Source organism: Pelodiscus sinensis, chromosome Z, assembly GCF_052426305.1.
Source record: "Pelodiscus sinensis isolate ZL-2025 chromosome Z, ASM5242630v1, whole genome shotgun sequence".
NCBI classification, from domain to species: Eukaryota; Metazoa; Chordata; order Testudines; family Trionychidae; genus Pelodiscus; species Pelodiscus sinensis.
Genome location: NC_143085.1, coordinates 797,959 through 822,149, shown reverse-complemented (window position 1 = coordinate 822,149; position 24,191 = coordinate 797,959). Strand labels below are relative to the sequence as shown.

Here is a 24,191-nt window from a genome sequence, read left to right as displayed (position 1 = left end):
TCCTAAACAGTTTTGTATCATCTGCAAACTTTACCACCTCACTGCTTACCCCTTTCTCCAGATCATTTATGAATAAGTTGAACAGGATTGGTCCCAGGACTGACCCTTGGGGGACACCACTTGTTACCCCTCTCCATGCAGCTGAGACTGTGGAAAAAAGATGCTACGTCTAGGACTCAGGAGACCCAGACTTAATTCCCACTCTGCCACAGATGCCCAGTGTGGCCTTGGGCAAGTCAGTTAGCTTCTCTGTGAAAATGGGGATAGCAGAACTGCCCTGCCTCTGTGGGGATCACGGGGATAAATACCCTGAACCTCGGAGGGCTCTTTCTAAGGGGGGCTGTGTCAGCGTCACAGAGACAGCTGTCTGCTCCCAGCGCTCACCGCTGGCTGACAACAACACAGGTTCCCCCAACTTTCTGAACTGTTGAAGTGGTTTTCCTTTCAAAAGCAGGGTGAAACAGGAATGTGCCCAGGAGACACATTTCCGGGCAGACAAAGAAAGAACCTGTCCAGCAGGCACAAGGCAAAGGAAGAGCAAGGGAAATGAAGACTAATGAACAAAATGACTTAAAATGCTGCACACAGTGGATGGAAAAAGACAATTGTTTGCCATGAACAAGCTGGCGGCCTCACTCTGCAGGGGTGGAGCATGACAGGTGGAGCACGACAAGACGACCTAGCTCGACACTTCCACGATCCAGGGATAAGATTCGCTTCCCCAATTCCCAGGCCCTGTGGGAGGCCAAGCTCTGGGTGTGGCTGGTTCCTATCTCAAAGCCTGTGCTCTCTGACCCTGGCCTGGGGTCCCCTCCCGCCTCCCACCCACTGGGAGACACACTGACCTTGGCTTCCAGGCTGGTGAGACGCCCTGCCAGTTCCACCATGCTGCTGCAATTCAAACACCCTGGGAAAGCAAGCAGAAGAGCAGCAAGTGAAGGGACTGGGAGAAATCTGGGGCCAGGAGCCCGGGATGGAGGGGAGAGAGAGTGTGGGGAGGAAACACAGAGGATGGGGGCAGGGAGCACTTTCCCTCCCACATCTCCTGCTGCCTGGTGAAGACAGAGCGGGCTCCGGACACTCTGCCCTTAGACCCACCTGAGTAGGTTGCAGGTCTAAGTGGGAGCCGATGCTGTGGGGCATTGGGATGTCCAGCTTCCCGAGGGGCCAGGTAGCCGGTGGTCTCTGCAAAGGAACCAGATGGCTTTAGCCACTTCTCTAGGCTTCTTTATTTTGTCAAAGGCAGAAGGATAAGAGACAGTCTAAGGACTGGTGTGACTCCAGAGTGACTCCTGATTCTCGGTCCCCTGGCTCACTGCAGACAGGCTCTGGCCCGGCTTGGCTCAGGGCCGGGGCAATGGAGGAGGGAGAGCAGCGTGGGCACCGCGGGGGTAAGGGGACTTGAGGGAGCAAAGCTGGCTCCCCCTCCCGGAGCTCAGAGCTGAGCTCATGGCCAGGAGCCACGCTCCAGCTGGGAGCAGCTGGAGGAAATGGCCCGGTTGGGACACACACGGACGGACGGACGGACACACACACAGAGCACGGGTTGGGGGGGGGCGAGTGGGCTCAGCTCGGAGCCTCAGTGAAAATGTGCTGCCCCCTCCTGTGCCCAGAGCAGCCCAGGTGTCAGCCCACGGTGGGGCATTCCCATAGCGCCGGTATTCCGGGTTGTGGGGCACGCTTGTGCTGGCGCTGTACATCTGCCAGCCCTGCTCCCGGACTGGGGAGAACCCAGCCGTCCGTTCCTAAGGGACGGTCTAGCCCTGCCGTCTGTGCTCACAGACCAGAGCCAGACCTAGTCTCAGGTTTAACCCACGGGCTTGATTTTGGGAGCCGGTCCTTGTGTGCGGGGCTGCAGAGAGCCCTTGCCTAGAGTCCGTTGGATGGTCTATCGCCCTTCAGTCCCCCGGCCCGGCTCCCGGCTCTATCCCAAGGGCCCCTGCCCCCCATGCAGTCTCCTCTCAACCCAAGGAATGGCAGCTGCCTGCAGCCCCCAGCCTGGCCCCAAGCTGCCTGGCCTGCACTAGGGAAGCTGCCATGAGGCCTGAATTCCAGCATCCAAGGGGTTAAAAGCCTCCCAGCCCTGTAGCCAGGAGCAGGTAGGGCTGGGTGGTGCCCAGGGCCCAGTGCCCAGGCCACTGCCCCAGGCCTGGTACTTTGGGCTGGGCACGCTGGCAGCTGCCCCCAGGGGATGTGCGCCAGTCCGCTCACAAGCCCAGCGTCAATGTTCGCTGGCAGGGCCGGAGGGGCCGGTGCTGGGGGGGGGCTGTTTTGGCAGCCAGTGCTGGGAAGAGACAATAGAGGAGCAGAGCCAAGGTGTTTCCTGAGCCCTGGATCTGTGGGCCCAGCTGTCTGGGAGGCAGTAACGTGGGCAAGCGTTTCCGTTTGCAGCTGTGTTTGCACCCTCTCTACAGCCCACGTGTCTGGAGAACCGGCCGGCAGCTCCTGAGACAGACACCCCCCTTCTCCCGACTGGCCTGTTTCCCACAGCTTCAGCGAGCTCTTCATAGAGACATCTGCTCTGGCCTCCTCTCCATGTACCGGCACCACACAGACCCCCCTCCCATCAGCTGCACAAACCCTCATCTCCCCTCCCATAACACTGCACGGGCCACGCCTCCCCCTCGCTGGATACTGCACAGGCCACGCCTCCCCCTCAGTGGTCATTGCACAGGCCACACCTCCCCCTCACTGGATACTGCACAGGCCACGCCTCCCCCTCACTGGATACTGCACAGGCCACGCCTCCCCCTCAGTGGTCATTGCACAGGCCACACCTCCCCCTCACTGGATACTGCACAGGCCACGCCTCCCCCTCACTGGATACTGCACAGGCCACGCCTCCCCCTCAGTGGTCATTGCACAGGCCACGCCTCCCCCTCAGTGGATACTGCACAGGCCACGCCTCCCCCTCAGTGGTCATTGCACAGGCCACACCTCCCCCTCACTGGATACTGCACAGGCCATGCCTCCCCCTCAGTGGTCATTGCACAGGCCACACCTCCCCCTCACTGGATACTGCACAGGCCACGCCTCCCCCTCACTGGATACTGCACGGGCCACGCCTCCCCCTCAGTGGTCATTGCACAGGCCACACCTCCCCCTCACTGGATACTGCACAGGCCACGCCTCCCCCTCAGTGGTCATTGCACAGGACACACCTCCCCCTCACTGGATACTGCACAGGCCACGCCTCCCCCTCAGTGGTCATTGCACAGGCCACACCTCCCCCTTACTGGATACTGCACAGGCCACGCCTCCCCCTCAGTGGTCATTGCACAGGCCACACCTCCCCCTTACTGGATACTGCACAGGCCACGCCTCCCCCTCACTGGATACTGAACAGGCCATGCCTCCCCCTCAGTGGTCATTGCACAGGCCACGCCTCCCCCTCACTGGATACTGCACAGGCCACGCCTCCCCCTCAGTGGTCATTGCACAGGCCACGCCTCCCCCTCACTGGATACTGCACAGGCCACGCCTCCCCCTCAGTGGTCATTGCACAGGACACACCTCCCCCTCACTGGATACTGCACAGGCCACGCCTCCCCCTCAGTGGTCATTGCACAGGCCACGCCTCCCCCTCAGTGGATACTGCACAGGCCACGCCTCCCCCTCAGTGGTCATTGCACAGGCCACACCTCCCCCTCACTGGATACTGCACAGGCCACGCCTCCCCCTCAGTGGTCATTGCACAGGCCACACCTCCCCCTCACTGGATACTGCACAGGCCACGCCTCCCCCTCACTGGATACTGCACAGGCCACGCCTCCCCCTCAGTGGTCATTGCACAGGCCACACCTCCCCCTCACTGGATACTGCACAGGCCATGCCTCCCCCTCACTGGATACTGCACAGGCCACGCCTCCCCCTCACTGGATACTGCACAGGCCACGCCTCCCCCTCAGTGGTCATTGCACAGGCCACACCTCCCCCTCACTGGATACTGCACAGGCCACGCCTCCCCCTCAGTGGTCATTGCACAGGCCACACCTCCCCCTCACTGGATACTGCACAGGCCACGCCTCCCCCTCAGTGGTCATTGCACAGGCCACACCTTCTCTTCATTGGATGCTGCACAGACCACGCCTCCCCCAGAGGTCACTGCACAGGCCACGCCTCCCCCTCAGTGGTCACTGCACAGACCAAACTGGTGCCCTGGTTGATCCCTGCCCCAGCCCTTCCCAACAGGCTGAGCTGCCCAGCCATGGTTGCATCTCACCGGCCTTTGGCTCCCAACGGCTCCAGCCCCCACTGACAAGCTGGGAGCTGAGTGTGCCCCTTTAGCACTGCCACTTGCCAGGCTGGGGAGGCTCCCCCCGAACTCCAGAGCCTCGCTCCCACAGGGCTTGCAGCCACAAGCTGGTGCTGTCAGCCATGGGCTCGTGTTTCCTGCCTTGAGAGGAGGGAGAGGGAGGAGGCTCCCCACCTCCAAATTAAGACCAGATGAAGAAATAAACCCTGCCCTGACTTGTGCCGAGCTGCTGGCTAGACCCTGAGCCATGGGGTTGCTCCTTCCCAGCCTGCTACAGTCCCAGGGCACCCGCTGGGCTGCTAGTGAGCTGAGTCTGGGGTGCGAAGGAGGGGGCAGCCTTTGCATTGGCAGCAGCCAGGCAGCAGGGAGCTGAGCCAGAGAGGAAGGCTGCAGCAACAGGAGGGAGGGATGGCTTCCCTTTGACAACCCATTCACAGCTGGAGGGGAGGGGAAGGGGAACCAGCCACGAGGCAGGCCAGAAAGGACAGTGCCTCGGACAGCCAGCCCACGGCCAAGTGTCCTGGGACTGTTAATGGGGGGTCTAGGCCCACCCTCCTCTCAAAGCTCCCTGTCCCTCCAGCACTGCCCCTTTCTCGCCTGCTCTGTCTCCCTCGCCGGCTCTTTTGCCATTGGTTTCCATTTCTCTTGTCCTGCCCTGCTTTTTCGTCTCCAGTTGCTTCTTCCAGGCTTCCTTGTTCTCAACATGCTGGTGCTGCCTCCCTTCCAAGCCAGCGGCGTGGTACCAGGCTCATGCTGCATGCAGGAGAGTTTCTGAGACTCCATCTCAGGAATGCCGTCCTCTGCTGGCTTGCTGTGTGGTGGCATGTCGGGTACCCCCGATCCTGCACCCCGTCTGCAGCAAGATGAGACTCCACCAGCCAGTTTATTGCTCCTCCAGGATACTGCACAGCACAGGCGTGATGTGGACATAAGGAGTTAGGGGCTGGCAGCCTCAGATCCCTTGGGGCGGGTCCACAGGCCCCTGAACCCTCAGTACTCAGCTTAGTCTCTTCTCTTCATGTTTCCCAGCCAAGACGGCCTCTCCCAAAACCTCCGAACACGTGACCCCTGCTGGGCAGTGCTTACAGACACAGGCCAGTGGGGGTCACCCACAGCCCAAGGCTAGCGCCCAGCAAGTGGACAGCCCCCCCCCACGACATCACATGCTGACCGGCTGCCATGGAGTAGGGGCCGTCTCTCTGCATGCCCTGCTGCTTGGCTCTGCAGCCTTTGGCTCTGGCTTGCGGGTGAGGCGTGAGGGATGATTCCTGCCCAAGTGTTTCTTTGAACGGGCATAGCGCTGTGCAAAGCAGCTCAGATTCATTGTCTCTGGTGGTCACTCGAGTCGACCAGCCATTTTTCAACCAACATTTGTTCCAATGGCGGGGGGGAGGGGGAGTCTGATTGGAAACTGTCTGCCTACTCCCCATGTTCTAACCAGCTCTGCAATCACCCAGCGAGGCCCCCCATGGTCTCCGCTGGCCCTTCGAACGCTGACTGGCAGTCTGGGATGGCAGATTCAGGGTTTGGCGAGCAGCCACAGAACCCAGAGCAGGGACTTTTCTTTCTCACTGCTTGGCTAGTGAGCCTTCCACATATGCTCAGGGTCACAGCAATGGCCAAAACTGGGGCCAGGAAGGAAATTTTCCCAGTTCAGATGGGCAGAGACCTGAGTGGATTTCACCTTCTGCAGCATGTGGCTACTGGCAAAGTATGTCTCGATTACCCTTTTCCCTGCCACTGCAGGGGCAAGGAGGGAGCACACAATGGCTTCCTGCCCTAGGAAAAGTCCCCATGCTGGTCTGCTGACGCTGTGGCACTTGAGCTTGTTGTGGCTGGGGTTGAAAGGCCTGTGATTTGCAGGGTGTGACATTGGTTGGTCCGCCTGGCCTGAGTCTCTGTGGGCGCGTCACCATGGCAGCAGAACAGGGCAGTGGCCGGCCTGGCCTGAGTCTCTGTGGGCGCGTCGCCATGGCAGCACAACGGGGCAGTGGCCGGCCTGGCCTGAGTCTCTGTGGGCGCGTTGCCATGGCAGCACAACGGGGCAGTGGCCGGCCTGGCCTGAGTCTCTGTGGGCGCGTCACCATGGCAGCAGAACAGGGCAGTGGCCGGCCTGGCCTGAGTCTCTGTGGGCGCGTCGTCATGGCAGCACAACGGGGCAGTGGCCGGCCTGGCCTGAGTCTCTGTGGGCGCATTGCCATGGCAGCAGAACGGGGCAGTGGCCGGCCTGGCCTGGGTCTCTGTGGGCACGTCGCCACTGCAGCAGAACGGGGCAGTGGCCAGCCTGGCCTGAGTCTCTGTGGGCACGTCGCCACTGCAGCAGAACGGGGCAGTGGCCAGCCTGGCCTGAGTCTCTGTGGGCGCGTCGCCATGGCAGCAGAACGGGGCAGTGGCCAGCCTGGCCTGGGTCTCTGTGGGCGCGTCGCCATGGCAGCACAACGGGGCAGTGGCCGGCCTGGCCTGGGTCTCTGTGGGCGCGTCGCCATGGCAGCAGAACGGGGCAGTGGCCAGCCTGGCCTGAGTCTCTGTGGGCGCGTCGCCATGGCAGCAGAACGGGGCAGTGGCCAGCCTGGCCTGGGTCTCTGTGGGCGCGTCGCCATGGCAGCAGAACGGGGCAGTGGCCAGCCTGGCCTGGGTCTCTGTGGGCGCGTCGCCATGGCAGCACAACGGGGCAGTGGCCGGCCTGGCCTGGGTCTCTGTGGGAGCGTCGTCATGGCAGCAGAACGGGGCAGTGGCCAGCCTGGCCTGAGTCTCTGTGGGCGCGTCGCCATGGCAGCAGAACGGGGCAGTGGCCAGCCTGGCCTGGGTCTCTGTGGGCGCGTCGCCATGGCAGCAGAACGGGGCAGTGGCCGGCCTGGCCTGAGTCTCTGTGGGCGCGTCGCCATGGCAGCACAACGGGGCAGTGGCCGGCCTGGCCTGAGTCTCTGTGGGCGCGTTGCCATGGCAGCAGAACGGGGCAGTGGCCGGCCTGGCCTGAGTCTCTGTGGGCGCGTCGCCATGGCAGCAGAACGGGGCAGTGGCCGGCCTGGCCTGAGTCTCTGTGGGCGCGTCGCCATGGCAGCACAACGGGGCAGTGGCCGGCCTGGCCTGAGTCTCTGTGGGCGCGTTGCCATGGCAGCAGAACGGGGCAGTGGCCGGCCTGGCCTGAGTCTCTGTGGGCGCGTCGCCATGGCAGCAGAACGGGGCAGTGGCCGGCCTGGCCTGAGTCTCTGTGGGCGCGTTGCTATGGCAGCAGAACGGGGCAGTGGCCGGCCTGGCCTGAGTCTCTGTGGGCGCGTCGCCATGGCAGCAGAACACGGGCAGTGGCCAGCCTGGCCTGAGTCTCTGTGGGCGCGTCGTCATGGCAGCAGAACACAGGCAGTGGCCGGCCTGGCCTGAGTCTCTGTGGGCGCGTCGCCACGGCAGCAGAACGGGGCAGTGGCCGGCCTGGCCTGAGTCTCTGTGGGCGCGTCGCCATGGCAGCACAACGGGGCAGTGGCCGGCCTGGCCTGAGTCTCTGTGGGCGCGTCGCCATGGCAGCAGAACACGGGCAGTGGCCGGCCTGGCCTGAGTCTCTGTGGGCGCGTCGTCATGGCAGCACAACGGGGCAGTGGCCAGCCTGGCCTGAGTCTCTGTGGGTGCGTCACCATGGCAGCACAAAGGGGCAGTGGCCGGCCTGGCCTGAGTCTCTGTGGGCGCGTCGCCACTGCAGCAGAACGGGGCAGTGGCCAGCCTGGCCTGAGTCTCTGTGGGCACGTCGCCACTGCAGCAGAACGGGGCAGTGGCCAGCCTGGCCTGAGTCTCTGTGGGCACGTCGCCACTGCAGCAGAACGGGGCAGTGGCCAGCCTGGCCTGAGTCTCTGTGGGCGCGTCGCCATGGCAGCACAACAGGGCAGTGGCCGGCCTGGCCTGAGTCTCTGTGGGCGCGTCGTCATGGCAGCACAACGGGGCAGTGGCCAGCCTGGCCTGGGTCTCTGTGGGCGCGTCGTCATGGCAGCAGAACGGGGCAGTGGCCAGCCTGGCCTGAGTCTCTGTGGGCGCGTCGCCATGGCAGCAGAACGGGGCAGTGGCCAGCCTGGCCTGGGTCTCTGTGGGCGCGTCGCCATGGCAGCAGAACGGGGCAGTGGCCGGCCTGGCCTGAGTCTCTGTGGGCGCGTCGCCATGGCAGCAGAACGGGGCAGTGGCCGGCCTGGCCTGAGTCTCTGTGGGCGCGTCGCCATGGCAGCAGAACACGGGCAGTGGCCAGCCTGGCCTGAGTCTCTGTGGGCGCGTCGTCATGGCAGCAGAACACAGGCAGTGGCCGGCCTGGCCTGAGTCTCTGTGGGTGCGTCGCCATGGCAGCAGAACGGGGCAGTGGCCGGCCTGGCCTGAGTCTCTGTGGGCGCGTCGCCATGGCAGCAGAACGGGGCAGTGGCCGGCCTGGCCTGGGTCTCTGTGGGCGCGTCGCCATGGCAGCAGAACGGGGCAGTGGCCGGCCTGGCCTGAGTCTCTGTGGGCGCGTCGCCATGGCAGCAGAACGGGGCAGTGGCCGGCCTGGCCTGAGTCTCTGTGGGCGCGTCGCCATGGCAGCAGAACACGGGCAGTGGCCAGCCTGGCCTGAGTCTCTGTGGGCGCGTCGTCATGGCAGCAGAACACAGGCAGTGGCCGGCCTGGCCTGAGTCTCTGTGGGCGCGTCGCCACGGCAGCAGAACGGGGCAGTGGCCGGCCTGGCCTGAGTCTCTGTGGGCGCGTCGCCATGGCAGCAGAACGGGGCAGTGGCCGGCCTGGCCTGAGTCTCTGTGGGCGCGTTGCTATGGCAGCAGAACGGGGCAGTGGCCGGCCTGGCCTGAGTCTCTGTGGGCGCGTCGCCATGGCAGCAGAACACGGGCAGTGGCCAGCCTGGCCTGAGTCTCTGTGGGCGCGTCGTCATGGCAGCAGAACACAGGCAGTGGCCGGCCTGGCCTGAGTCTCTGTGGGTGCGTCGCCATGGCAGCAGAACGGGGCAGTGGCCGGCCTGGCCTGAGTCTCTGTGGGCGCGTCGCCATGGCAGCAGAACGGGGCAGTGGCCGGCCTGGCCTGGGTCTCTGTGGGCGCGTCGCCATGGCAGCAGAACGGGGCAGTGGCCGGCCTGGCCTGAGTCTCTGTGGGCGCGTCGCCATGGCAGCAGAACGGGGCAGTGGCCGGCCTGGCCTGAGTCTCTGTGGGCGCGTCGCCATGGCAGCACAACGGGGCAGTGGCCGGCCTGGCCTGAGTCTCTGTGGGCGCGTTGCCATGGCAGCAGAACGGGGCAGTGGCCGGCCTGGCCTGAGTCTCTGTGGGCGCGTCGCCATGGCAGCAGAACGGGGCAGTGGCCGGCCTGGCCTGAGTCTCTGTGGGCGCGTCGCCATGGCAGCACAACGGGGCAGTGGCCGGCCTGGCCTGAGTCTCTGTGGGTGCATCGCCATGGCAGCAGAGCACAGGCAGTGGCTGTTCTGGCATTGTATACACTGCGGTGTGATGGCCCCATAGGCAGTCCAGTGTATACACTGCGGTGTGATGGCCCCGCAGGCAGTGCAGTGTATACACTGCGGTGTGATGGCCCCATAGGCAGTGCAGTGTATACTCTGCGGTGTGATGGCCCCGCAGGCAGTGCAGTGTATACACTGCGGTGTGATGGCCCCGCAGGCAGTGCAGTGTATACTCTGCGGTGTGATGGCCCCGCAGGCAGTGCAGTGTATACACTGCGGTGTGATGGCCCCGCAGGCAGTGCAGTGTATACTCTGCGGTGTGATGGCCCCGCAGGCAGTGCAGTGTATACTCTGCGGTGTGATGGCCCCGCAGGCAGTGCAGTGTATACTCTGCGGTGTGATGGCCCCGCAGGCAGTGCAGTGTATACACTGCGGTGTGATGGCCCCCAGGCAGTGCAGTGTATACTCTGCGGTGTGATGGCCCCGCAGGCAGTGCAGTGTATACTCTGCGGTGTGATGGCCCCCAGGCAGTGCAGTGTATACTCTGCGGTGTGATGGCCCCCAGGCAGTGCAGTGTATACTCTGCGGTGTGATGGCCCCGCAGGCAGTGCAGTGTATACTCTGCGGTGTGATGGCCCCGCAGGCAGTGCAGTGTATACACTGCGGTGTGATGGCCCCGCAGGCAGTGCAGTGTATACACTGCGGTGTGATGGCCCCCAGGCAGTGCAGTGTATACACTGCGGTGTGATGGCCCCGCAGGCAGTGCAGTGTATACTCTGCGGTGTGATGGCCCCCAGGCAGTGCAGTGTATACTCTGCGGTGTGATGGCCCCGCAGGCAGTGCAGTGTATACTCTGCGGTGTGATGGCCCCGCAGGCAGTGCAGTGTATACACTGCGGTGTGATGGCCCCCAGGCAGTGCAGTGTATACACTGCGGTGTGATGGCCCCGCAGGCAGTGCAGTGTATACTCTGCGGTGTGATGGCCCCCAGGCAGTGCAGTGTATACACTGCGGTGTGATGGCCCCGCAGGCAGTGCAGTGTATACACTGCGGTGTGATGGCCCCCAGGCAGTGCAGTGTATACACTGCGGTGTGATGGCCCCGCAGGCAGTGCAGTGTATACACTGCGGTGTGATGGCCCCGCAGGCAGTGCAGTGTATACTCTGCGGTGTGATGGCCCCGCAGGCAGTGCAGTGTATACTCTGCGGTGTGATGGCCCCGCAGGCAGTGCAGTGTATACTCTGCGGTGTGATGGCTCCGCAGGCAGTGCAGTGTATACACTGCGGTGTGATGGCCCCCAGGCAGTGCAGTGTATACTCTGCGGTGTGATGGCCCCGCAGGCAGTGCAGTGTATACTCTGCGGTGTGATGGCCCCCAGGCAGTGCAGTGTATACTCTGCGGTGTGATGGCCCCCAGGCAGTGCAGTGTATACTCTGCGGTGTGATGGCCCCGCAGGCAGTGCAGTGTATACTCTGCGGTGTGATGGCCCCGCAGGCAGTGCAGTGTATACACTGCGGTGTGATGGCCCCGCAGGCAGTGCAGTGTATACTCTGCGGTGTGATGGCCCCGCAGGCAGTGCAGTGTATACTCTGCGGTGTGATGGCCCCGCAGGCAGTGCAGTGTATACTCTGCGGTGTGATGGCCCCGCAGGCAGTGCAGTGTATACACTGCGGTGTGATGGCCCCCAGGCAGTGCAGTGTATACTCTGCGGTGTGATGGCCCCGCAGGCAGTGCAGTGTATACTCTGCGGTGTGATGGCCCCCAGGCAGTGCAGTGTATACTCTGCGGTGTGATGGCCCCCAGGCAGTGCAGTGTATACTCTGCGGTGTGATGGCCCCGCAGGCAGTGCAGTGTATACTCTGCGGTGTGATGGCCCCGCAGGCAGTGCAGTGTATACACTGCGGTGTGATGGCCCCGCAGGCAGTGCAGTGTATACACTGCGGTGTGATGGCCCCCAGGCAGTGCAGTGTATACACTGCGGTGTGATGGCCCCGCAGGCAGTGCAGTGTATACTCTGCGGTGTGATGGCCCCCAGGCAGTGCAGTGTATACTCTGCGGTGTGATGGCCCCGCAGGCAGTGCAGTGTATACTCTGCGGTGTGATGGCCCCGCAGGCAGTGCAGTGTATACACTGCGGTGTGATGGCCCCCAGGCAGTGCAGTGTATACACTGCGGTGTGATGGCCCCCAGGCAGTGCAGTGTATACTCTGCGGTGTGATGGCCCCGCAGGCAGTGCAGTGTATACTCTGCGGTGTGATGGCCCCCAGGCAGTGCAGTGTATACTCTGCGGTGTGATGGCCCCCAGGCAGTGCAGTGTATACTCTGCGGTGTGATGGCCCCGCAGGCAGTGCAGTGTATACTCTGCGGTGTGATGGCCCCGCAGGCAGTGCAGTGTATACACTGCGGTGTGATGGCCCCCAGGCAGTGCAGTGTATACTCTGCGGTGTGATGGCCCCGCAGGCAGTGCAGTGTATACTCTGCGGTGTGATGGCCCCCAGGCAGTGCAGTGTATACTCTGCGGTGTGATGGCCCCGCAGGCAGTGCAGTGTATACTCTGCGGTGTGATGGCCCCGCAGGCAGTGCAGTGTATACACTGCGGTGTGATGGCCCCGCAGGCAGTGCAGTGTATACACTGCGGTGTGATGGCCCCCAGGCAGTGCAGTGTATACACTGCGGTGTGATGGCCCCGCAGGCAGTGCAATGTATACTCTGCGGTGTGATGGCCCCCAGGCAGTGCAGTGTATACTCTGCGGTGTGATGGCCCCGCAGGCAGTGCAGTGTATACACTGCGGTGTGATGGCCCCCAGGCAGTGCAGTGTATACACTGCGGTGTGATGGCCCCGCAGGCAGTGCAGTGTATACTCTGCGGTGTGATGGCCCCCAGGCAGTGCAGTGTATACACTGCGGTGTGATGGCCCCGCAGGCAGTGCAGTGTATACACTGCGGTGTGATGGCCCCCAGGCAGTGCAGTGTATACACTGCGGTGTGATGGCCCCCAGGCAGTGCAGTGTATACACTGCGGTGTGATGGCCCCGCAGGCAGTGCAGTGTATACACTGCGGTGTGATGGCCCCCAGGCAGTGCAGTGTATACTCTGCGGTGTGATGGCCCCCAGGCAGTGCAGTGTATACTCTGCGGTGTGATGGCCCCGCAGGCAGTGCAGTGTATACTCTGCGGTGTGATGGCCCCCAGGCAGTGCAGTGTATACTCTGCGGTGTGATTGCCCCGCAGGCAGTGCAGTGTATACACTGCGGTGTGATGGCCCCCAGGCAGTGCAGTGTATACACTGCGGTGTGATGGCCCCGCAGGCAGTGCAGTGTATACTCTGCGGTGTGATGGCCCCCCAGGCAGTGCAGTGTATACACTGCGGTGTGATGGCCCCCCAGGCAGTGCAGTGTATACACTGCGGTGTGATGGCCCCGCAGGCAGTGCAGTGTATACTCTGCGGTGTGATGGCCCCCAGGCAGTGCAGTGTATACACTGCGGTGTGATGGCCCCGCAGGCAGTGCAGTGTATACTCTGCGGTGTGATGGCCCCCCAGGCAGTGCAGTGTATACACTGCGGTGTGATGGCCCCGCAGGCAGTGCAGTGTATACTCTGCGGTGTGATGGCCCCCCAGGCAGTGCAGTGTATACTCTGCGGTGTGATGGCCCCCAGGCAGTGCAGTGTATACTCTGCGGTGTGATGGCCCCCCAGGCAGTGCAGTGTATACACTGCGGTGTGATGGCCCCGCAGGCAGTGCAGTGTATACTCTGCGGTGTGATGGCCCCGCAGGCAGTGCAGTGTATACTCTGCGGTGTGATGGCCCCCAGGCATTGCAGTGTATACACTGCGGTGTGATGGCAGTGCAGCCTCTCCCAGGCTCTGGGATACAGGGAGCCTTGGCTGCTTTGTGTGTGTGTGTGTGTGTGTGTGTGTGGGATGCACACTTCCGGCCTGGTTTCCATAGCAACTAGCAGAGATTCCTCCCACCTCAGCGGCCCCATCTTTTCCCTCTGTTCTGTTCTCTCTCCTCTCCAGGCTGCCTTCCTGTGTCCTGCATTCCACATTCTTTATGGAAATGTCTTATGAATATGCATAACTGGAAAATGCGTTATGCAAAATACTCCACATGCGGTATCATTTGCGAAGCTGAAACCTGCTGAATGGGCACTTGCTGCTTGTGTGTGCTCCATTTCTGTAGCCAGGCACACTGGCTGCTGGGAAAAGCCTGGGACTGCCATGAAGAGGCCAGACACGGAGCTAATAGCTCATTAGTTGGAGGGGAGCGGGCGATCTGCCGTCCTGCTACTGACGGCTGGGCTCTGGGGTGCTACAAAGACTTGTGACCATGTCCTCTACTGCTGGAATCCCTCCTGAATTTGGTACTTTCCGGGGGGGGGGGGGGGGGGGACCAAACAAAGGCTTCCTGCCATAGGAAATTCTCTAAGGTGAGGAAAATAAACAACCGTTTTGTCTTCAGCTGACCTTCCAGACGGCCCTGGAACCCCCTGGAACCAAAGGGCTGTAGGGCCCAGCTGGAGCCAGGTCCCAAGGGCTCCCTGGCCAGAGACAGACTTTACCTGAGCTAAGAACCAGGGTCACAGTTGGAAGGTGCAGCTTGGCCCTGCCCTGAGGCAGGGGTTGCCAACCACCAGGATTGCCTGGCGTCTCCAGCAATCAGACAGGAGTGATGCGTGTGATGAACCCGCCGGCTCCATTCCCAGCCACAGGGCTCAGATCCCTGACCCTCAGCACTAGCACATGGGGGGCAGGGTCGGGGGTAGGGCGCACAGGGAGATCCACCCTAACTCAAGGCAGGGTGCCCTGATCCCTTACTCTGAACAGTGGGAACACTGGGTCCAAGCAGCATGTGCCCCCTCCTGGCCTTTCATCCCCACTACCCTGCATCGCTGCCCCCCCACTGGAAGGATCTGAGTCCTGGTCTTTGATTAGGAGGGGGCTGTTGTGGCCCCTGCCAGCTCCGTGGGGCTGCCCTGCCGCCCACACAGCTCAGCCCAGCCCTCAGGGACAAGTGTCCATCCAGCTCTTCCTACCTTCCTGGCAGTTGTGCCCCGAGTGGCCTGGGCAGCACTTCCACTCCAGCGCCGTGACGGTCCGGTAGGCCACGCGGTAGGTGGGCCGCGTCACAGCTCGGGAGCTGCAGACAGAAAGGCGCTGGCATCAGGGCAAGGCCGTGCGCCCCGGGGCTGGAGGTCTGCTCCTGGCTCTGCCCCTTTCAGCATGGCCTGGAAGGGAAGCGGATCCCTCGGGGGCCAGCTGGTCTGGTGGGGGGGAGGCGTGAGGAGCGAGTCACATGACCCCGTCCCAAGGGGGCTGCAGTGGAAGGCGTGCTCCCTGGAGTGGGCAGCTGGAGGCCGAGTGGCTTAGCTGCTGCAGGAGCGGACGGTCCCTTTGGGCTGGGGCAGTGGGAGGAACCTAGCACTGCACGGGCTTACTTTTCACTTCCCTGCCAGGACCAAGGCCTGGCCAGGTGCAGGAGCAGGAGCAGCACTCGGACCCCCACTAGCTCCCTGGCTGGCTCCCCAGGACCAAAGGCATGAAAGGCGGTGCCGGGGAGGGGAGCTGGCTGAGTCCAGAGGGGACCCCGGGACGTTGTGCACAGAAGTGCTGCCCGGGCGGAGGGGCTACCCTGCCTGCAGGCAGGGCTGGGGTGCAAGCAGGCAGAAGCAGCAGAGCGAGGGCCCCTGGGGGAGCCAAACCGCCCCACCCTGCAGTATGAGCTCTGCTGGGGCGGTGTTTCTCTTACCTGCCTGCAGCGCAGCCCCCTGGCCAGCGGCAGCCCTGGAACAGCTTCTGCAGGTAGGTCCCGTTCTGGACAGGGCAGGACACGGTCCTGCTGGCCACATAGGCGCACCAGTTCCTGCAAGAGAGCAGCACAGGGCAGGGTGACAGGGCAGCCAGCACAAGGCCCTGACCCTGACAGAGGCTGGCCAGACAGAGGGCCGCGGCACAGCCGATGCCATGGCCGGAGGGAGCCAGCTCAGACCCTGCGTCTCCGACAGGAGGCAGCTGGAACAAATCGGTCAACGTTATCGAAAACGCCTCTTTCCCAGCCTGCCCACCACTTTCGTTAGTGGCTTCACCACAGCCACACCCACTAGCCCTGGGGCCAATGCACCCCATGGACCGCAAAGGGTTACCGCGTCTGGGGCGCCTGCGCACTGCCCTGGCCAGTCAGAGAGGGGCTTTTCAGTAGCCAGCCAGGGTGTGGCTTGCAGGAGCAGCCCTGTGACTAAGGGGCTGCCAGCAGAGAGAGGAAGTTGGGCCCTGGCTCCCAGAGAAACCCCTTTGGGCTAGAGCAGGGCTGGGCAGCTCAGGGGGCCGGGGAGGGAAGCTCCGGCCTGTCCTCTGCCAGGCTGCAGCCTTGCCCCTAGGGCCAGGAGGGGCGGGGTCCCAGGGAGCCAGAGGGGGCAGGACAAGACTGCTGCCAGAGGGGCCCTGGCCTGGGACCCAGAGTCGTGGGAGGAGCTGGGGCCCTCCTGCACCTGTCCAGCCACTGTTGTTGTGTGGCCTGGAAGGGCTGCGGCTGGCCCCGGATGGCAGGCTGTCATGTTACCGGCTTGGAAGGGGAGCAGACGGGGGAGGTGGTCACCTCAAAGTCTGTACCAAGGGGCCATGTGAGGTGTCCTACTGGTTCTGTGTCTGCTACTCATGTACCTGTGTGATGTGTGTGTGTGGAGTTACGGGATACGGATGCGCCTGGACTGCCAGTTGTAAAGAACAATTGTTCAGCTGATGACTATGCTAATTAACAAGGCAATGGACAATGCCTTGTTAATGGCTCTCAGGGAGGCCAACACACACCTGAGGAAACCTGCAAACCAGCCAGGGCACAATGGCTGCTGACGTGAAACACAAACAGGTCACTTGACCCTGTGACCCACTCCAGCTTGGATGGATCTAAAATGCCATGAGGCAAACTCCATGTGGGCTTTGGTCCTGGTCCTGATCCCAGATGCAGCCTTGCGAGGGACAGCGAGCCGGGAAGGATGGCTGACCCCTCCTGACATAGGATGTAACCAGAGACTTCTAAGCCAGCAGTTATAACATTTCTGCTGCGAGCCTGCATCGAGAACTGGGGGACTGGTGCATGTGACGTGTTCTCCTTGACAACCTGACGCTCCACCTTTCCTTTCTTTTATTAATAACCTTTCGATTTTAGATTCTAAAGGACTGGTCCAGCGTGATCTTGTGGGTAAGATCCAGAGTGTAAACTGACTGAGAACTGGGGCTGGTTTCTTGGGACCGTTCGGGGGAGGTGAGATAGGGTTCTAGAACCCCTCCCCTGTGTCAGGCCCGGGGCTGATTGGGGCACAGGGAGAGCGGGGGTCTCCGAGGGGTTTTCCTCATGAGGCTTCCTGTTGGCCGGATTGGCAGCTGAAGCGCTCGGTGTGACCGGGTTGTGGCCTGTTTGGGAAGGTCTCTATTCAGGGGCTGTAAGAAGCCCCGAGTTTGAGCAATTCACCCGGAGCAGAAGCCCTCAGCAGTGCCCAGACCCGGCCCGGTCCATCACACCGGTGTGAAGGACGGTGCTGATAACCCCCTGCAGGGGGGCGAGAGACTCTGGTAGTGGGCACAGCAGGAGGGGATGAGAGTCCACAGTAGTGGGCACGGCCAGAAGCGGGGCGAGAGATCACGGTAGTGGGCACAGCTGGAAGGGATGAGACCACGGTAGTGGGCACGGCTGGAAGGGACGCGACCACAGTAGTGGGCACAGCTGGAAGGGATGAGAGACCACGGTAGTGGGCACGGCCGGAAGGGACGCGACCACGGTAGTGGGCACAGCTGGAAGGGATGAGAGACCATGGTAGTGGGCACAGCTGGAAGGGATGAGACCACGGTAGTGGGCACGGCTGGAAGGGACGCGACCACGGTAGTGGGCACAGCTGGAAGGGACGCGACCACGGTAGTGGGCACAGCTGAAAGGGACGAGAGACCACGGTAGTGGACATAGCCAGAAGGGGGATGAAAGACCACGGTAGTGGGCACAGCTGGAAGGGACGAGACCACTGTAGTGGGCACGGCTGGAAGGGATGAGACCACGGTAGTGGACATAGCTGGAAGGGACGAGAGACCACGGTAGTGGGCACAGCTGGAAGGGACGAGACCACTGTAGTGGGCACGGCTGGAAGGGATGAGACCACGGTAGTGGACATAGCTGGAAGGGACGAGAGACCACGGTAGTGGACATAGCTGGAAGGGATGAGAGACCACGGTAGAGGGCACAGCTGGAAGGGACGCGACCACTGTAGTGGGCATGGCTGGAAGGGATGAGACCACGGTAGTGGACATAGCTGGAAGGGGGATGAAAGACCACGGTAGTGGGCACAGCTGGAAGGGACGCGACCACGGTAGTGGGCACGGCTGGAAGGGACGAGAGACCACGGTAGTGGGCACAGCTGGAAGGGACGAGACCACGGTAGTGGACATAGCCGGAAGGGGGATGAAAGACCACGGTAGTGGGCACAGCTGGAAGGGACGCGACCACGGTAGTGGGCACAGCTGGAAGGGACGAGAGACCACGGTAGTGGGCACGGCTGGAAGGGATGAGACCACGGTAGTGGGCACAGCTGGAAGGGACACGACCACGGTAGTGGGGACAGCTGGAATGGACGCGACCACGGTAGTGGGCACAGCTGGAAGGGACGAGAGACCACGGTAGTGGGCACAGCTGGAAGGGACGAGACCACGGTAGTGGGCACAGCTGGAAGGGACACGACCACGGTAGTGGGCACAGCTGGAAGGGATGAGAGACCACGGTAGTGGGCACAGCTGGAAGGGACAAGAGACCACGGTAGTGGGCACAGCTGGAAGGGACAAGAGACCACGGTAGTGGGCACAGCTGGAAGGGACGAGACCACGGTAGTGGGCACAGCTGGAAGGGATGAGAGACCACGGTAGTGGGCACAGCTGGAAGGGATGAGAGACCACGGTAGTGGGCACAGCTGGAAGGGACGCGACCACGGTAGTGGGCACAGCTGGAAGGGATGAGAGACCACGGTAGTGGGCACAGCTGGAAGGGACGAGAGACCACGGTAGTGGGCACAGCTGGAAGGGACGCGACCACTGTAGTGGGCACAGCTGGAAGGGACGAGAGACCACGGTAGTGGGCACAGCTGGAAGGGACGCGACCACGGTAGTGGGCACAGCTGGAAGGGACGAGAGACCACGGTAGTGGGCACGGCTGGAAGGGACGAGAGACCACGGTAGTGGGCACAGCTGGAAGGGACGAGACCACGGTAGTGGACATAGCCGGAAGGGGGATGAAAGACCACGGTAGTGGGCACAGCTGGAAGGGACGAGAGACCACGGTAGTGGGCACGGCTGGAAGGGACGAGACCACGGTAGTGGGCACAGCTGGAAGGGACACGACCACGGTAGTGGGGACAGCTGGAATGGACGCGACCACGGTAGTGGGCACAGCTGGAAGGGACGAGAGACCACGGTAGTGGGCACAGCTGGAAGGGACGAGACCACGGTAGTGGGCACAGCTGGAAGGGACACGACCACGGTAGTGGGCACAGCTGGAAGGGATGAGAGACCACGGTAGTGGGCACAGCTGGAAGGGACAAGAGACCACGGTAGTGGGCACAGCTGGAAGGGATGAGAGACCACGGTAGTGGGCACAGCTGGAAGGGATGAGAGACCACGGTAGTGGGCACAGCTGGAAGGGATGAGAGACCACGGTAGTGGGCACAGCTGGAAGGGATGAGAGACCACGGTAGTGGGCACAGCTGGAAGGGACGAGAGACCACGGTAGTGGGCACAGCTGGAAGGGACGCGACCACAGTAGTGGGCACGGCTGGACAGCATGATCCAGGAGCGATGTGGGTCTGGAATAGAGACCAGCAGGTAGTGCGCAGCATGACGCAGCCATTCTTCTCAGTGCAGATGTCAGGAGTTGTTGTTTACCCGTCCATATGCCACTGATGCCTGGGCTCGTGTGTATCATAGTGAGGCACTCCGATGGCCCCAAGTCACTGGGGGGGACACGATCTGTTTTGTGGGACAGTTCACTCCAATGCGCATTGAAGTCACTTCAGAATTTCCCACCAGCTGGAGTCCCTGCTAGCCCAAGCGGGCCCAACGGGGCAGGGAAAGTGGCGGGAGGAGGGTGCGTTGGCCAGGGCAGACGATGGATTGTGCTGCTTTGTGACCCGGGAGATGCCATCTGCTCTCTGCGGAGAAGGCCCTTTGAAAAGGAGCTGCCGGACAGAAGAACAAAGAATGACACTGCCTGCTTTTGAAACAGGGGGCTGGGGAAACCATTGTCTGGGAAGCACCAGGGGCTTGTGGAGTGTGGAAGGGTCAGAGCAGAGGGAAAGGGCAGGACAGCAATGAAGTCAGCACAAAAGGCCTGAAAGACTCCTGTGAGTCACTTCCCCTTTATACACCTGTTTCCCCTTCCTGGCTGCACACTCCTCAGGGCAGGGTCTGTCTCCCTGGGGTTGGCAGCGTGGGGCGCCCTGCCAGGACACAGCAAGAAGGCAAGGGGACAGGAGCTCTGTCCCACACGCCGTGAATGCCCAGTAGGGGACAACGCAGCCAGTAGAGGAGGGAGGGCAGGAAATTCGCTTGCAAGGGCTGACAGATTTGGGGGGCAGGGGAAAAGGAATGGGGTGCTGGAAGGCCCAGAAGGGGAAGGTCAGTCTCTGTGTACAACACCAGTACCCCACCAGGTGGCACAAGGAAGGAAAGGGAGAGGAGCCGGCAGTGCGGGGAGCCATTCCTGAAAGAAGTCCCAGGGATGCTCTGAGCAGCAATCAAAGGGCTCCAGGAGTGAGAGTCTGAGTCACATTTCTTCCCACACCCCCTCTCTGCCCTTGCACATTCACACTCCCTCTCTGCCCTTGCACATTCACACCCCTCTGCCTTTGCACAATCACATCCCCTCTCTGCCCTTGCACATTCACACCCCTGTCCTTGCACATTCACACTCCCTCTCTGCCCTTGCACATTCACACCCCTCTGCCCTTGCACATTCACACCCTTGTCCTTTCACATTCACACCCCCCTCTGCCCTTGCACATTCACACCCCATCTCTGCCCTTGTACATTCACACTCCCTCTCTGCACTTGCACATTCACACCCCTGTCCTTGCACATTCACACTCCCTTTCTGCCCTTGCACATTCACACCCCCTCTCTGCCCTTGCACATTCACACCCCTGTCCTTGCACATTCAGACTCCCTTTCTGCCCTTGCACATTCACACCCCTGTCCTTACACATTCACACCCCCTCTCTGCCCTTGCACATTCACACCCCTGTCCTTGCACATTCAGACTCCCTTTCTGCCCTTACACATTCAGACTCCCTTTCTGCCCTTGCACTTTCACACCCCCTCTCTGCCCTTACACATTCACACCCCCTTTCTGCCCTTACACATTCACACTCCTCTGCCCTTGCACATTCACACCCCTCTGTCCTTGCACATTCAGACTCCCTTTCTGCTCTTACACATTCACACCCCCTTTCTGCCCTTACACATTCACACCCCTCTGCCCTTGCAACATTCACACCCCCCTCTGCCCTTACACATTCACACCCCTCTGCCCTTGCACATTCACACCCCCTCTCTGTCCTTACACATTCACACCCCTCTGCCCTTGCACATTCACACCCCTCTGCCCTTGCACATTCACACCCCCTCTCTGCCCTTACACATTCAGACTCCCTTTCTGCCCTTACACATTCACACCCCTCTGCCCTTACACATTCACACCCCTCTGCCCTTGCACATTCACACCCCCTCTCTGCCCTTACACATTCACACTCCCTTTCTGCCCTTGCACATTCACACCCCTCTGCCCTTGCAACATTCACACCCCCTCTCTGCCCTTACACATTCACACTCCCTTTCTGCCCTTGCACATTCACACCCCTCTGCCCTTGCACATTCACACTCCCTTTCTGCCCTTGCACATTCACACCCCTCTGCCCTTGTACATTCACACCCCCTCTCTGTCCTTACACATTCACACCCCCTCTCTGTCCTTGCAACCGCCCCCCCAGCTGGCCGGTGTGGTGAGCCTGCTCTAACCCAAGAGCCACTGTGGCATCCTGAGTCTCCCGAGTTTGTCTGGATCAAGGCCTGTAGGGCGTGGTAGAGATGTAGCCGTGTTAGTGTGGGGTAGCTGAAGCAAGGCCTGTAGGGCGTGGTGCACCGTGACAGCTCTGCCCATGGTGACGGCCCTTGAATTTTCAAACAGCCCTTTTCCCAAGCCTCCGGAGACTCTAGGGAGCAAAGGAAGCCAGGACCGCAGCTGAGTGAGGTGTGGCTGGGAAGGGACATCACTCATTGCTGGCCTAGGCCCGCACAAGGGGGATGAAGGGCATTTCCTTCCCTGCAGTTTCCTTCCTCCACCTGCCCTGGCAGCCAGCTCTCCCCACCCCGTCCTGGCTTCTGCGGGGGCTGGGAAAGCATCTGCCGGCTGGGGCAAGTTTTAGCTGTTTTGTCACAGCCCCGTTTTCTCTGCAGCTGTTCCCAGCGGCCAGCTTGAAAGACCCCTAGTCACTGAGTCCCGCGCTGCTCCAGCCTCAGCATTGGTCACGCCTGACAGCAGCCCAGCGGGCCAGGCTGCTCCCAGGGCCAGCTCTTTGTTGGGCTAGTGAGGCAGGATCCCTGCTGAACAATCAGCAGAATAAAAGGCCACTAGAGAGGGGCCTGCCCCAGCCCATCTCGGAACCCCCCAATCTCCTGAGGTGCAGAACGGCGCCAAGTGGTGCTTCTCTGCCTGTCCCTGTGTGCACGCTCTGCTCCAGCTGGGTCTGAGACACTCAGCCAGGCTGGGAAAAGTGGCTTTTCCCCTGGGATCATCACCACTGCTCTGTGCACCCCGGGTGTGCCGGGGACGAGAACTTTCTGCTCACAATGTCCCCGATCCCGCCGGCGTTGGACAGCCCCACGCGCCCAGGCATGGGGAGATTTCCAGAGGAAAATGCTTCCCGGACACAACAGCTGCATGCCTCTTAGAACCAGCAGCTCCCCAGGACTCGCTCCCCATACTGGCTGGGTGCTGCTGTAACAGCCCTGCTCCCCCCCAGATCAAAACAAGCAACCTGGATCTGTGAGTCCCAGGACGCCCTGCCCTGACACCTCATCCGCAGCCTGTCGGTTCTGCTGGCGCCGCTTGTTCCCGCCCTGCCTTCTTGCAGAGACACTGGGACGCACTGACCCGAGCTGAGTCCACCCAGCCAGCACACAAGGGCCTGTACGCCCAGCCCCACTCACAGTCACTGTCACCAGACATTAGCAAATCAGGTCTCTTCCCACTGGGAAGGATGGGTGCCACAAGCACCTGGCCTGGCGGAGCCCCACAAGCTGTCATCACTGTTCTCCAGAGCGGGCACCCAAGCACCAGCCATGGCCACGGCTCCCAGCACTGGAGCCCGGCGCTGAGCCACTGCACACGCCCAGGCAGCCCAGACAAGTGCTTGCACGTTACCTGCGGTGGGCGAACGGGAGTCCGCCCAGGCTCCACGTGCAGCTCCCCTGGGGCAGCAGGCAGCACAGCCATAGGGCCGCTGGTAGGCACCTCATCCAGCTGAGCTGCTGCCTGCCCATCGTGTTTGTCCGTGGGGCCAGAGCTTCTGAGCTCAGTGCAGTCCTCGATCCTTCTTGAACTTGACCGACCCGCTCTGACGTGCTCCCAAGGCGCAGCGCTCAAGGATCTCCCGCGGGCGAGAGAAGAGAAGCTCCCTTAGCCCATGCAATGCACCCAGGTGTAGCTGGGGTCCCGATGAAGGAGGCTGAACTTGCAGGGGAGGGGAAGGAACGGAGCTCAGTGCGGCCAGCCCTCCTGCACGGCCCTGCAACACACAAATAATAGCTGGCGTGAAGTCGCTCTCTGCGCTGACTTGGCTGGGGCTCCTGCAACAGCTGGGGGGAGGCTCCAGCTAAGCTGAGAGAGGCAGCAGAATTCCCCGAGAGATCGCCACTCAGCACTGCAATGTGCAGGAGAAGAGATGGGTCCTGGGGATGGAGGGCCAGCGTCTCTCCTCTTCCAGGCGTGTCCTCGGGACACAGGCTGGGCCGCTCGCACTATGCCCAGCGCCGCACTTTCTGCTGGGATGTCTGGCAACGGGAAAAGTGAGGAGTCCGGCCCCCTTCCCTCGGCTGCATTAAGGAACCCAAACAATTCCAGTGTTGCTCTCTCCACCCCTTATATTCCAGACGTGCACTGATTTCATGTTCCCAGCCTCACTGGAGAAAGGGGCGGGCAGGCACTTAGCTCATGTACAGAGAGCTCTTCTTTCTGCTTCCAGAGCCAGCCCCCCACGGAGTCACTTCCTGGGCTTGCTCCACTTCTCCCCCCACCCCGGCCTGCCTGCAGCGACCTTACTCCTGATGTATGCCGCTGGGAAGGGCATAGCAGAGGTGGAGGGGGGCAGCCCCCCCCAACTAGAAGTAGTTTCCAGCCTATGCACAGTTTCCAGTTTGGTTCAGTGGGTCTACCCCCCTCCCCCCATACATACACCTTGTTCCAGCCCCCCCATAAATACACCTTGTTCCAGCCCCCCCGGGACATA

At 61.9% G+C, this 24,191-nt stretch overlaps 1 protein-coding gene across 4 annotated transcripts in view; it reads right to left on the bottom strand.

Moving 5' to 3' along the window:
* Window positions 1-24,191, bottom strand: part of EMID1 (EMI domain containing 1) — a 46,246-nt gene that overhangs the window by 16,282 nt on the left and 5,773 nt on the right. For 2 of the 4 annotated variants that reach the window (XR_012895925.2, XM_075897931.2), the window contains exons 1-5: window positions 23,108-23,898; window positions 15,407-15,520; window positions 14,694-14,797; window positions 1,099-1,185; window positions 846-907 (exon numbers count right to left, since the gene is read on the bottom strand). Coding sequence is in view for 3 of the 4 variants with exons in the window: in XM_075897931.2 (XP_075754046.1) it covers window positions 846-907; window positions 1,099-1,185; window positions 14,694-14,797; window positions 15,407-15,520; window positions 23,108-23,226 (486 nt within the window). In the remaining variant the exon portion in view is untranslated. Of the gene's footprint in view, window positions 1-845; window positions 908-1,098; window positions 1,186-14,693; window positions 14,798-15,406; window positions 15,521-23,107; window positions 23,899-24,191 lie in introns of those variants that run through there. The other 2 variants (XM_075897929.2, XM_075897930.2) reach the window with 2 other exon arrangements.